Here is a 13,050-nt window from a genome sequence, read left to right as displayed (position 1 = left end):
TAGAACCCAAAACCTGAAGGTAATCAGAACCCAAAACGCGAAAAGTGGCCGGTGCACATCCCTGAATAATATGTAATCATGCATACAATATATTTATTAAGCAGTGATAACCACCAATATACTGTACACAATGGTTTACCACTGAAGGAAAATCCTCATATAAGGGGAGATATCAAGCTTTCTAAACAGGATAAGTGGAAGTGTTGCCCAGATTCTAGCTGTCATGTACTGTATCTAGAATGTAGCCTATAAAATAAAAGCTTGAATCTTATTGGTTGCTATATATCAAACAAAACAGACAGACGCCATGATGTAGAGCAGGCATGTCCAAAGTCAGGCCTGGGGGCCAATTGCGGCCCGTGCTGTCATTTCAAGCGGCCTGCAGCCTCCAGCTGGAAGCGGGCAGAGCATCAGATGTGGGAAGCACAGCACAGGACACTAAAGGTGGGGCCGGCGAGCGCAATCGTATAACACTCTACTCCACAATCACAGTGACAGCAGTGTTTGGGGAGGGGGGTAGCAAGGGGGAAGCTTGCTCCCGTAACATGCAGAGTGGAAGAGGGCGGCAGCGGGAGCCCAAGCATCTCCTGTCCTTGCAGTGCCTGCTTTGCCTCTCCTTCCTCTGGCTCACACAAGGGGCTGGGAAAAATACAGAGAAGGGAGGGGGCAGAGTGGGGGACATACAGTGAAGGAGGGTCAGGCTGGGGGACATACAGTGAATGGAGGCAGTGATGGCCATTCAGAGAAGGGGGAGCAGGGGCAGGCTGGGGGACATACAGTAAATGGGGCAGAGTGGGGTACATAGTGAATGGGGGTCATACAGTGAATGGGAGTCATACAGTGAAGGAGGGTCAGGCTTGGGGACATACAATGAATGGAGGCACTGATGGACAATAAGAGAAGGGGGTAGGCTGGGGGACAGAGTGAATGGGTGCAGAGTGGGGAACATACAGTGAATGGGGGACATACAGTGAAGGAGGGGCAGGCTGGGGGACATACAGTGAATGGGGGCAGGCTGGGGGAAATATAGTGAAGGGGCAGGCCGGGGGACATAGAGTGAATGGGGGCAGAGTGGGGGACCATTCTGATGTGATTAATGATTCAAAGAATGTCAGGCTGAATGGTCGGCACCCACACATTTACACTTCACCAAATCTGGCCCTCGTCGCAAAAAGTTTGGACACCCCTGATGTAGAGAAACGTTTCAATTTAAAAAAAAAAATTCATCAAGATACAGAGCCATGAACCAGTTTCTGTTATGGTTCTGTATCCTATTGAAACTGAATTCTGGCGTCCGTGTGTGTTGTTTGATACATAAGCTGCGAGTGCCGCACCACCAGTGTCTGTATGTATTTTCACTGTGAGGGCACCGGCTCTAGCTTTGCGAGTTTCTGGGAGGGCGAAACCTAGGATTGCTGTTTTGAATCAGCCCCTTTGTGCATTGTACTTTAATTTATATTACTTTCATTTATATTTATGATCTTGACAGCTACATCATCTCTAACTACTGATAGTGACAATTTTTTTTTTAAATGACATCAACAGGTTTAACTCGGGTTTTACAGAGTTCAGTGGAAACGGAGACAACGCAGGTTAAACCCGGGACAATGGTGCAGGGAAACAGGGTCTAAGTCAGGTAGCAATATCCCAGGTAAAAAATTCCAGGTCAGACCTGGAATTTTGTTGGAAAAGGGGTATAAGTCATGATCATCTATATGTCTAGTGTCCGTTTGTTTGTCTCTGAAACACTGCCATCTGTTGGCACAGAGTGAAACTACGGTTGAAATGTAATAGGATGAGATATTCAGAATCTCTCATCTAATTACATTTCACCCTTTGAATTTCTTTCTCTCTCATGCATGCACAAACACAGAGGCAATCACAAGGTAGCAGACTAGCTTTCGAAGCATTAACTTCGAGCCGGCTTACTAGTTCTCAATATTTTCATATTCTGTAGTATGTCGACATAAAGGAGCCGTTCAGTTTGTTCATAAATGAAGTTGACATTTCATAAATCAAACCTAATCTGCATGTTTATTTGATGTGCTAGAAGTAACCAATCAGAATACAGAGCACATGAATACACACGCTATATGAGTGATTTTCAAAGCTATTTTCAAATAGGGAGTCAACTGTGAAGCGGTATTTATTCTCCAATTAACATGAACCTGGCTTTTAGTCGTGGATGATGTGAATACACAAAAGAAGAGACAATCGCTATACGGACAAGTGGACTGTTCTCGCTGGTAAGTTATTACTTTTATTTATTTATTGGCACATTCTGATCTTTTTCAACACAAGTCATTCTTTGTTTAATTAAGTGCTTCCCTAATTGCTATGTCGCTGGGGCAAGATGGCATACAAAAGATGAATCTGCGGAGGAAATATTCTCTAATTGGCAGGTGGCCTTATATCTGTTCGAGAGGCAAAAGTCATTGATGTTCCTAGCTGGAGAAGAGGTTCTACGGAGCGGGGAGGTGAGACGGAAAAGAGCTGAGAGGGGTCGTTACAACCTGGTGATAACTGCATAGACTCCTTTGTAAGTAAGCAGCATTGCCTATTTATGTCCCACAAACATGTACGCAGGGAACCAATTAGTAATCAATTTACCTACAAATAAAACAATGCATTTTCAGGTTTTGTTAGATTTCAATGACTGCAGATTCCTAGCATATTATTCAAAGAATCAGTATATTGCAAAATAATGATATTGTATTTTAATTACTTACATTAAATAAGTACTAGCTCATTTGTCACATTTAAGAACAACGGTGAAGTAGCGAATCTTTCAATTCCTGGCCAAGGCACTATCTGTGTGGAGTCTGTATGTCCCCCCACCATGGTGTGGCCACGTAGTCTGAATGATGTCACACACAGCCACTGCGACCTTAAAAGTTGGCGGCGCAGCTACTATTTTTTTATGAGCACTTCGCTACATCGTCAAGCGATCGCACAACAGCGATGCACCTCCATAGCCCACCACCGACAGTTGTCATTTTCCAAAGTTTGCCAACATTTACAAGTGATGCTGAATTGATTCAGGCCCATAGGCTGCTCTGTACATAACCATTTCACATTACCATATACAGTATGTGTCCACTGATTCCCAGGATGGGAAGCACTCAGGGCCTGATAAACCAATAGGCTGATTAGACTGCAGCCTAGCGCACCAGGACTGGGGGGGGGGGGGAGCTTGCAGATGACAGCCGAGCAGAGTTGAAAGTATGGCTGGTACGGTGTAATGTTAATAGATTGGCAGCTGGGATGCTGTACCGCTCGTACTGCCCATGCCACAGCTGCATTGAAAATTTTTAAATTAGTAACCATGGCATAACAGGCCAAACAGCGGTCTTCTACCATGGTAACAGCCGGTGTACGAGGTGGGGAAGCAGCGATGTGCCTGTCCTCTGCGCCCTGCCCCAGCGTGCTCTCTCTCCACTGCTGCACCTCCCACATAGATGTGGTGAGCGGGCTGCGCTAATTAGTGTGCTCCTTCCAGCTACCATATCCCCATCTTCCCCAGCCCCCTTTGGGCATTAATAGTACAGCGGCATCATGGCCGTGTGTCAGTCTTTGCTGCTACAGCGAAGAGAAGCCACCCAGCGCCCAGAGAGGGCCGGACCCGGGAGAGAAATCGCGACAGTCTGAGGGACCCCAGCATAAGCTCAATGATGGTAAGAGACCCCAAACATATGTCATCTACAAGTTTGGTAAGCTGATGTATCCACTCCAAAGACACTGGGGGAGATTCTCTAAAACAGAAATGGGTACTAGCACGGCGCCCATCGCATCGCAGACCATAAGGCATACGATGGTATGCGATGCGATGTTACGCGATGGCAGCCGATCTTATACAATTTTAAATTGTATACCATCGAATTGTATGGCATTGTATGCCATTGTATCGCATATACAATGGTATGCAATGTAAAATTGTATAAGCACCCTAATGTTAAAAGTTAAAGTTAAAAGTGCCCCCTATAACATAATTAACGGTGATGGGTGCCTAGTATGTTAAAAGCACACCCAACTGCACCCCCACTATCAATGCCAACCCAAAGCGTGGCGAGCGCAGCGAGCCCGCGAGGGGCGGCGGAACGCGTCCTCCGACCTTTTCATACCCCCACTATCCACGTCAGCGTGCAGTTGATTTTATATAGTGTGGCAAGCGCAGCGAGCCACCGAGCCCGAAGCGTGGCGAGCCCCGCGAGGGGACGCAGAATAAATGTAAAGTAATACGCGTCCCCTCGCGGGGCTCGCTGCGCTCACCACGCTTCGGGCTCGGTGGCTCGCCACACTATATAAAATCAACTCCATGCCGACGTGGATAGTGGGGGTATGAAAAGGTCGGAGGACGGGTACCGCCGCCCTTCGGGGGCTCACCACGCTTCAGGTTGGCGTTCATAGTGGGGGTGGCGTGGGGGTGCATTTAACATTGTAAGTGGGTGCTTATACAATTTAAAATCGTATAGGGGGCTTATACAATTTAAAATCGCATCGGTGTGCATCGGGTGTATGGCATGCGGGTGTACGGCGCCGCATCGCAAGGGACAGCTTTTATCGCAAGAGCTGTCCCTTTCGTCAATGACCGCATATGTTAGAGAATATGCGGTCATTAAGAATGTGGTGGCCGGCGAACAGGGCTGAGGATGTTAGAACATCCCGCCCACTGACTGTGGAATTTTATACATGGAAATGCTGAATTAGTAAAGGATGGCCTCATGTTTGCAGAAAATAATGTCCGTTTGCAGAAAGTAATGTCCACACTCTGCTCCCTGTGTCCCCTGCTCTGCTCCCTGCGGCCCCACTGTGTCCCCTACTATCTCCTCTGTGGTCTCACTGTCCTCCCTACATGCCAGTTGTATAACCTTTGTTACTTGCACATGGGCAGTATGAATAGTGAGTCCCTGAGCGCCCATACACACGTGTTTAGCAGAATTACAAGGAGAGCTACATAAATATTAGCCTAGAGGCCCCCTTACACTTGTCCAACTTATTGTCCAACAAGTTGGACCTGATTGACTCGAGATTTATCCTATCTTGCAATCTCTTGGTTATACCTAATGGCAGGAGATTGTGCATTGGGTCCTACACATTAGGCACATAAGATTTTGTCAGACAGGCACATCAGATTTTGCCAGATAAATTGACCTAATCTGCCTGAATTGGGTCAAATCTGACAAAATCTCACAAGTGTAATACAAGGGGCTCTTAGGCATCTGAAACCTTTAATCCTGCACTATCACCAAATTAGGGCCTTATTCTGGTTCACTCCTTCTGGCAAATTCCTTCTTATATGGACAAAACCATGTGCACTGCAGGTAGTGTAGATGTACCTTGTGCATAGAGAGTTAGATTTGGGTGGGGGTTTACTTCAAAGTGAGATCTATATTTCAGTGTAAAAATAAAGCAGCCAGTATTTACCCTGCACAGAAGAAAATAACTCACCCAAATCTAATTATCTCTGCACATGTTACATATGCCCTCCTGCAGTGCACATGGTTTTGTCCATCTAAGAAGGAATTTGCCAGAAGGAGTGAACCAGAATAACCTCCAGCAGATATCGGGACAATGCAGGACAGAATTATTTAAAGTGCTTGTATGTACGGTATCAAGCTCTACAAAGCAAAGCTTCCCGTCTGCGATCCCACCTCTCCTCATTATAAATGCCCCCTCACAAAATGGCCACGTCCTCACAGCAGACAGTTATTGAGGATGCTAGAGGAGGTGGTGGCCTCCTCTTGCATCCTTAACTGTCTGCTGTGAGGCAGCGGTCATTTTGCAAGGGACATTTTTCATTGAATAAGAAAGAGCGCCGGGACCGCAGACAGGATGATCTGCTGGTCCCGTCGGGTCAGCAGCGGAGCAGCACCAGACCTGGCAGTGGCAGATGCAGCGGTGAGGGGGAATGTAGAACATTTTTAGGGCGGGGGCGCACAAATTCTATCTATCTATCTATCTATCTAAACACTAAGTAAAGTTTGGGAGGATGATGCGCCCCCTTCCCTCCCACAGTTACTATGGTGTATATAAGATAGGAGGGGCTTTAGTCACTGTAGAGTCTGCCTGCTCTGTGGATGTATCTGATAATTAGTCTGAGCAGACACCACCTAGATGAGCTGCGGAACATCAGGCAATTTCCTTTCCTCAGGTGAGTGGCACAATGGTTTCTCATAGTGCGATTTCATTGGCATAAATATTTTGTTATAGTATTATTTGTATACAGATTATTTCTAGAAGATATGAAGTTGAACTTTAATTCTCAGATATTCAGTCAGACAGTGTTTCTTCATAAAATGCACTCAGAATTAATTTTAGATATTTGACCATAAAAATAAGGGTAACACAAATAAATATGTGTAACACAAATAATAATTTTGGTTTCAGAAACAGGCAGCTACAGTATATAATACATATGGAAGTATGAGACATTTATTTGCCAAGAGACAATGGGGGAAATTTACTAAAGGAAATTTGTAAAAAAATAGGTGTATTTGTATCCAGAAAAACACCTATTTTTGACATTTACTATCCCGAAAATACGGCAATTCGTAGTCGCATTGATGTGCTATCAATACGAATACGAATTGCCGTATTTTCGGGATAGTAAATGTCAAAAATAGGTGATTTTCTGGATACAAATACACCTATTTTTTTTACAAATTTCCTTTAGTAAATTTCCCCCAATATGTATATCCATTTCACATAGCAATGCTGGGTTGGACCAGGGAATCTCATTCCCAGGTCCGACCCGGGTCCGGCTAGTCTGGGACATTAAGTCTGAGTCGCCCATTATACACTTCGCCCATTTAACACTTCTTATGACCTTATAATCAAAATTATTCTGAAAACCAAACATTCCAGATAGTGAAAAAAAAATTATTGCTAAAAGCACTACTGGGGACATCTATAACAGCACTACTGAGGACATGATATGTAACTGGCACTACTGGGGACATCTATAACAGCACTACTGAGGACATGATATGTAACTGGCACTACTGGGGACATCTATAACAGCACTACTGAGGACATGATATGTAACTGTCACTACTGGGGACATCTATAACAGCACTACTGAGGACATGATATGTAACTGGCACTACTGGGGACATCTATAACAGCACTACAGAGGACATGATATGTAACTGGCACTACTGGGGACATCTATAACAGCACTACTGAGGACATGATATGTAACATGCACTACTGGGGACATCTATAACAGCACTACTGAGGACATGATTTGTAACTGGCACTACTGGGGACATCTATAACAGCACTACTGAGGACATGATATGTAACTGGCACTACTGGGGACATCTATAACAGCACTACTGAGGACATGATATGTAACTGGCACTACTGGGGACATCTATAACAGCACTACTGAGGACATGATTTGTAACTGGCACTACTGGGGACATCTATAACAGCACTACTGAGGACATGATATGTAACTGGCACTACTGGGGACATATATAACAGCACTACTGAGGACATGATATGTAACTGGCACTACTGGGGACATCTATAACAGCACTACTGAGGACATGATATGTAACATGCACTACTGGGGACATCTATAACAGCACTACTGAGGACATGATATGTAACATGCACTACTGGGGACATTTATAACAGTACTACTGAGGACATGATATGTAACATGCACTACTGGGGACATCTATAACAGCACTACTGAGGACATGATATGTAACATGCACTACTGGGGACATCTATAACAGCACTACTGAGGACATGATTTGTAAATGGCACTAAATATGTGCAGGAAAATGAGCATTTAAATTCAGAGCCTGAGATAATACACAAACTTAGATTCATGTTTCGAAACCTTGTTTTATTCACAATTAAAATATATTTGTGCGTATTTTATGTGTTTGATGTGTTTGTACAACATAAATGCAAGATACCTCAAGATACATCATTGAAATATAGAAATATTCTGAAATACGGAATAATCCTTTATCCAAAATTCTTCTGGTCCCGAGCATTTTGGATAAGGGATACTCTACCTGTAATGTTTTCAGTTGTTTCTACCGACAGAGCAGACATGTGATTGAGCTCACAGATTAGTGACAGGATAATAATGTACAATATATCTTCTACTGTTGAATCCTCACCACTTGATTCTCTCACCTGGATGATCTGCCTATCCTTATTCCCAAACATCTCATGAGAATGACATGACTGGTCTGCATGTAGGCAGCTCTATCATTGATATATTGTGTAGAAACATATGAACTCATAAAATAAAACAAATCAGTAAAAAATGCCAATATATATGACCCGGGGCTGTCATCGGTATGGTATGCACTCATAATGCTGATATTACATCATGCTGATATTACATAATGCTGATATGACACAGACAAGTGTTTGGCGTCGCATGCTTCGGACACGGTGCCTCGCTGTGCTCACCACACTATTTATGCTCACGCTGGGGGTGATTCTGGTTGGTTTGTAAAAGCTCCTTCTTTAATGGACAAAACCATGTGCACTGCAGGTGGGGCTGATATTACATTTGGGGGAGTTATTTTGTTTCTGTGCACAGTAAATACTGACTGCTTTATTCTTACACTGCAATTTAGATTTCAGTTTGAACACACCGCACCCAAATCTAACTCGCTCTGCACATGTTACATCTGCCCCACCTGCAGTGCACATGAATTTGTCCATTAAAGAAGGAGTTTGCTTTTGCAGAATCGGGTCCCCTATGTCTGCTGGGATTGTAAACAAGTCAGTGTTTTTTTTTTTTTTTTTTTAAATCACAAAAAACTCATATTGATCTTTTCCATGTTGACTTTTCCCCATGTCGACCTTTTGACTGTAGACATTTTGCTTGTTGACCTATCGACCACATCCCAAAACCACACCTGCAGTCATACCCCTGTCACATCAGACCCATTTAGGTGTAGGAGGGAGAACTGCAGCTAAGTGGTTAGGGCAGTGGTCAGGGAACTCGGTCCTCATTACCCCACACAGTGCATGTTTTGCTGGTAACCCAGCAGGTGCACAGGTGTACTAATTACTCACAGACACATTTTATAAGGTCCGCAGGTGGAGTTAATTATTTCACTTGTGATTCTGTGAGGAGACTTGCAAAACATGCACTGCGTGGGGTAATGAGGACCGAGTTCCCTGACCACTGGGTTAGGGGCATACAGTATATACAGACATTTGTTTGTGACATTTTATTTGTAACTCTAACTAACCCATCCATCTTTTCTCCAGTTAAGGTTGTATTCAAACTGTCGATTTTTTTTTTTCATATTTAACCACCGCTTGGAAGGCTGTTTATCAGGGATTATGCTCGGCATGCCTGAGTATAATCCCCGATAAGTACCAGCATCAAGTCTAATTAAATAGCCACTGGCCAATCAGTTAGCTGCATAAACTACCGCATCTAATTGAATGCCCCCCGTTAGTCCTATTTTCTTATGTCAGTGCCCAGTGTCTTTGTGTTAAGGTGTCCATACACTAGTAAGATTTATCTTCAGATCTGGCTGGTTGGAACAAAAACATGGTTATGGATGAGTGACAGTTTGTCAGTTTTCCAGCATTTCCAAGCAAATGGTCAACTGTCATTTGCTCTCATCCATAACCAGGTTTTTGTTCCAACCAGACAGATCTGCAGATAAATCTGCGTGTGTATGGCCACCTTTAGTGTTAGCAGTATGCTGCTGAGATTCATTTGTTCTAAACTTGTTTCTGCAGCTTCCTTGCACGGGCCTGCACCATGATGCATCACAGAAGTGCACCATTTGCCTTTAGCCTTTACCCAGGTCCGGATGTCGGGTACTATGAGTGTGGCCGTGATCTCTTCACATTTGTCTCAGTGGCATCTTCCCATATCATGCGCACCTTACAGAGGCCGAAAAAGAGCCGGCCATCTAAAAGGAAAGTGAATCACCGCCGCTTCCTCCAGAACCAGATTTGCAGGTGAATGAGAGCTGTGTATTGTTGCAGTAACATTTCCTTTTACTATAAAATGCAATTACAGATCAGCGCTCCTCAGTCATGAGAGCAGCTGCAGGCCTTACCATGGCCAATAACACTTACCCCATATGGGTACGGATCATTAGGTCACCACAATGTTAGTCGACAGTCATTAGGTCGACATGCGTTTAGGTCGACATGCAGGAAAGGCAACATAACTCTAGGTTGACATGGGGTTTTTCACATTGGTACACTCGGCACACTATTTTATTCTCCCACCACACCCTAGTGGATGGTAGGGCATGAAATACCGCCTGTCGGCACATGTTGGCTCAAAAAAGTGTGAAAACCCCATGTCGACCTTTTGAATGTCGACCGTCCCCATATCAACCTAATGACCCTGTCGCCCTAATGACCCTGTTGACCTAGACTCATGTCGACCTAATGGTGTTGACCTAATGACTGTCGATCATCATGCTGGAGACCCACTGACCGTATCCCCCCCATACTACTGTCACATACATCACACACAGCATTGAGGCAGAAGTACAATATTTAGAAAATGCACTCGGCTATTAATACAAGTTGACTGAACTTTACACATATTGAAATTAGTTTGGCACTTAATAACTTCAGCCACCATAACTTACTTGTATTATCGTATACTCTCCACCAACCCAAATCTTTATAGTGGTTCATTCCAAACCCAGGTCTCTAGGTATGACACAGGGCTTTATTTTGGTTCACTCGTTCTGACAAAATCCTTCTTAGATGGACAAAACCATGTGCACTGCGGGTGGGGCAGATGTTACTTGTGCAGAGAGAATTAGATTTGGGTGGGGTTTTACTTCAAAGTGAGATCTATATTGCAGTGTAAAAATAAAGCAGTCAGTATTTTCCCTGCACAGAAACAAAATTACTCACCCAAATCTAATTCTCTCTGCACATGTTACATCTGCCCCCCCTGCAGTGCACATGGTTTTGTCCATCTAAGAAGGATTTTGTCAGAAAGAATGAACCAAAATAAGGCCCACAATGAAATTACTTACCACTCCTTCAGTTCCTCATTGTTTCTCGCACAATGAAGAGGAATACAATGACCTCCTGCACTCTGATTGGTAGATGGCCACAGCCATTCACTCTGTATACTATCTGCCTGTTTCTGTCTCTGGCTAATAAGAGGAATATGTGTCATTATTCTGACTGCCGCGGTATCCAGTACCCAACCCAAAGACAGAGCCATATATCAGATTTTCATTTGAAAATACTACTTTAAAAAATGAAGATATCACTGCCATGCCATGCAGACTAATGTATTAAGGAGTATTAGTACTTCACTAACTACTGTACTACTGTTTGACGGCCAAGCGGTGTGTGTGTGTGTGTGTGTTTCTCTCTATCGATATATATATATATATATATATATATACTTTTTTTTACTATTGACTTTATTACTGTAAATGATTTTCTGACACATTTTGTTTAATATCTGTACAGGAAATTCTCTGTTATAGAAGCTGCCACACAACAACTTGCTACTTCGATATTCTCACAGGAAGCTGTTGTAGAGAAACATTATGTATCCACTAAAACTAAGAATTCCTCAGTAATTCGGAATAGGAGCAACCCAACAAAAGACAGGAGTAAAGAAAGAGCGTCTCCTCCGCAAAATCTAATCCGCTTGCCAGCCGATCTATCTACGCTCCCAGGGGTGAGCTTGGATGGTAGCACCTTCCTGGGCGTAGCAGAAGCATATCTGGTTCCAGAAGCTATCTCTAACATAGACATGGACACTTTGGCTTCTTTCTCAGATGAGGTCGGCACAGCTGAAAGTTTGTTTGATGACATCATCAATGAAGAAATATTTTCCTCTCCTTATGGGTTATATCCAGAGATAGAGCACGACTTTGGGAGACATTTACAGACTGAATTATACTTTTGTGACAACCACATGTCCCCCCGGCTTTCAGAGAGCTTTGATAGGACCGTCTATCAGGTACCTTACAGACCTGATGCCGCTGAGAAGAAAGATAGGAGTACACTGGGCCTCCTGCTGCGCGATTCACTCAGCGATACACAGGTTATGGCTGCTGACTTTATTCTACCAGATATCAGGGAAATATATTCTGAGGACAATAATATAAAGACACCATTGTTTGACAAAAGCCACATACAAAAACAAAACGATTACCAATGTCGTCAAGTTATTGTTTCAAATGATACAGTCATTCCCTCTCTTCATGGACTGTGCATGACAAACTCTACCGCTGAAGACTTAATCACAGGCACAGCGTCAGAACTACAACCACAATATAATTATGGCAGCGAAGATGAGGACTATAGTGTATGGCGTGCTTGTGCAATGGAAGAAAATCCCATAAACATATACCGGACCCTATGCTTACACCAGTAGGAAAATCAAAACATTTCTGTGTAACTCTAATTAGCAATTTCCCAAACCAGCAATGGTCAGAAGATGTGTAAGCAGAAGCAATAACCAGCTAGGGACTGTGTATTAAGCCCGTACACACTAGCCAAGAACCGGCACTGCCAATATAGCTAACTATATTAAAATAATCATCATCGATTAACAATCTCGTTCAGTGACGTCACTGGGTCCCCCTCTGTGCATGCATTTGCCGATGATATAGTCAGATTGAGCTGCATGTACAGCCTATGGGGGGGGGGGGGGGGGGTCATAAACAATATTGAGCATATACTGTACACTAGGCCTTCTGAGCGATATCTTAAAAAATATATATGAGTAGTGTATAAAGGGCTTTATTGCCAGGTCATGCCACCACATCACTGCCGTAATGTTATTTAGCAATGTGCACAATTTCTTTTTTTTATTGTTGATATACATTAATGCAATGTGTAATATGAGTTTGCTTATTTAACCCCTTCCTGACAGAGCCAGTTTTTGCGTTCCTGACAGAGCCCTTTTTTTCAAATCTGACATGTATCACTTAAGTGGGGATAACTTTTTTTTGCTTTTACTTATCCCAGTGATTTTGAGATTGTTTTTTCGTGACACATTGTACTTCAAATTAGTGGTAAATTTGGGTCGATACAGTCTGTGTTTTTTTG

At 43.4% G+C, this 13,050-nt stretch overlaps 1 protein-coding gene across 2 annotated transcripts; it reads left to right on the top strand.

The window, feature by feature from the left end:
• Nucleotides 1-2,401: 2,401 nt before the first annotated feature.
• Nucleotides 2,402-12,615, top strand: C19H19orf85 (chromosome 19 C19orf85 homolog). Of its 2 annotated transcripts, none has more exons than XM_083161717.1 (3): nucleotides 2,402-2,539; nucleotides 9,739-9,963; nucleotides 11,458-12,615. In XM_083161717.1, the coding sequence occupies exons 2-3, from the start codon at nucleotides 9,761-9,763 to the stop codon at nucleotides 12,371-12,373; spliced, it is 1,119 nt and encodes a 372-aa protein (XP_083017843.1). In that variant the 5' UTR covers nucleotides 2,402-2,539; nucleotides 9,739-9,760; the 3' UTR covers nucleotides 12,374-12,615. The 2 variants fall into 2 exon arrangements, with proteins under 2 accessions (XP_083017843.1, XP_083017842.1); XM_083161716.1 differs by lacking the exon at nucleotides 2,402-2,539 and adding an exon at nucleotides 6,012-6,151.
• The last annotated feature ends 435 nt before the right edge of the window (nucleotides 12,616-13,050 follow it).

This window comes from Crinia signifera, chromosome 19 (genome assembly GCF_055691185.1).
Source record: "Crinia signifera chromosome 19, ASM5569118v1, whole genome shotgun sequence".
Classification (NCBI taxonomy): domain Eukaryota; kingdom Metazoa; phylum Chordata; class Amphibia; order Anura; family Myobatrachidae; genus Crinia; species Crinia signifera.
The sequence above is the reverse complement of the archived record's forward strand: the minus strand, read 5'-3'. Positions and strand labels throughout refer to the sequence as shown.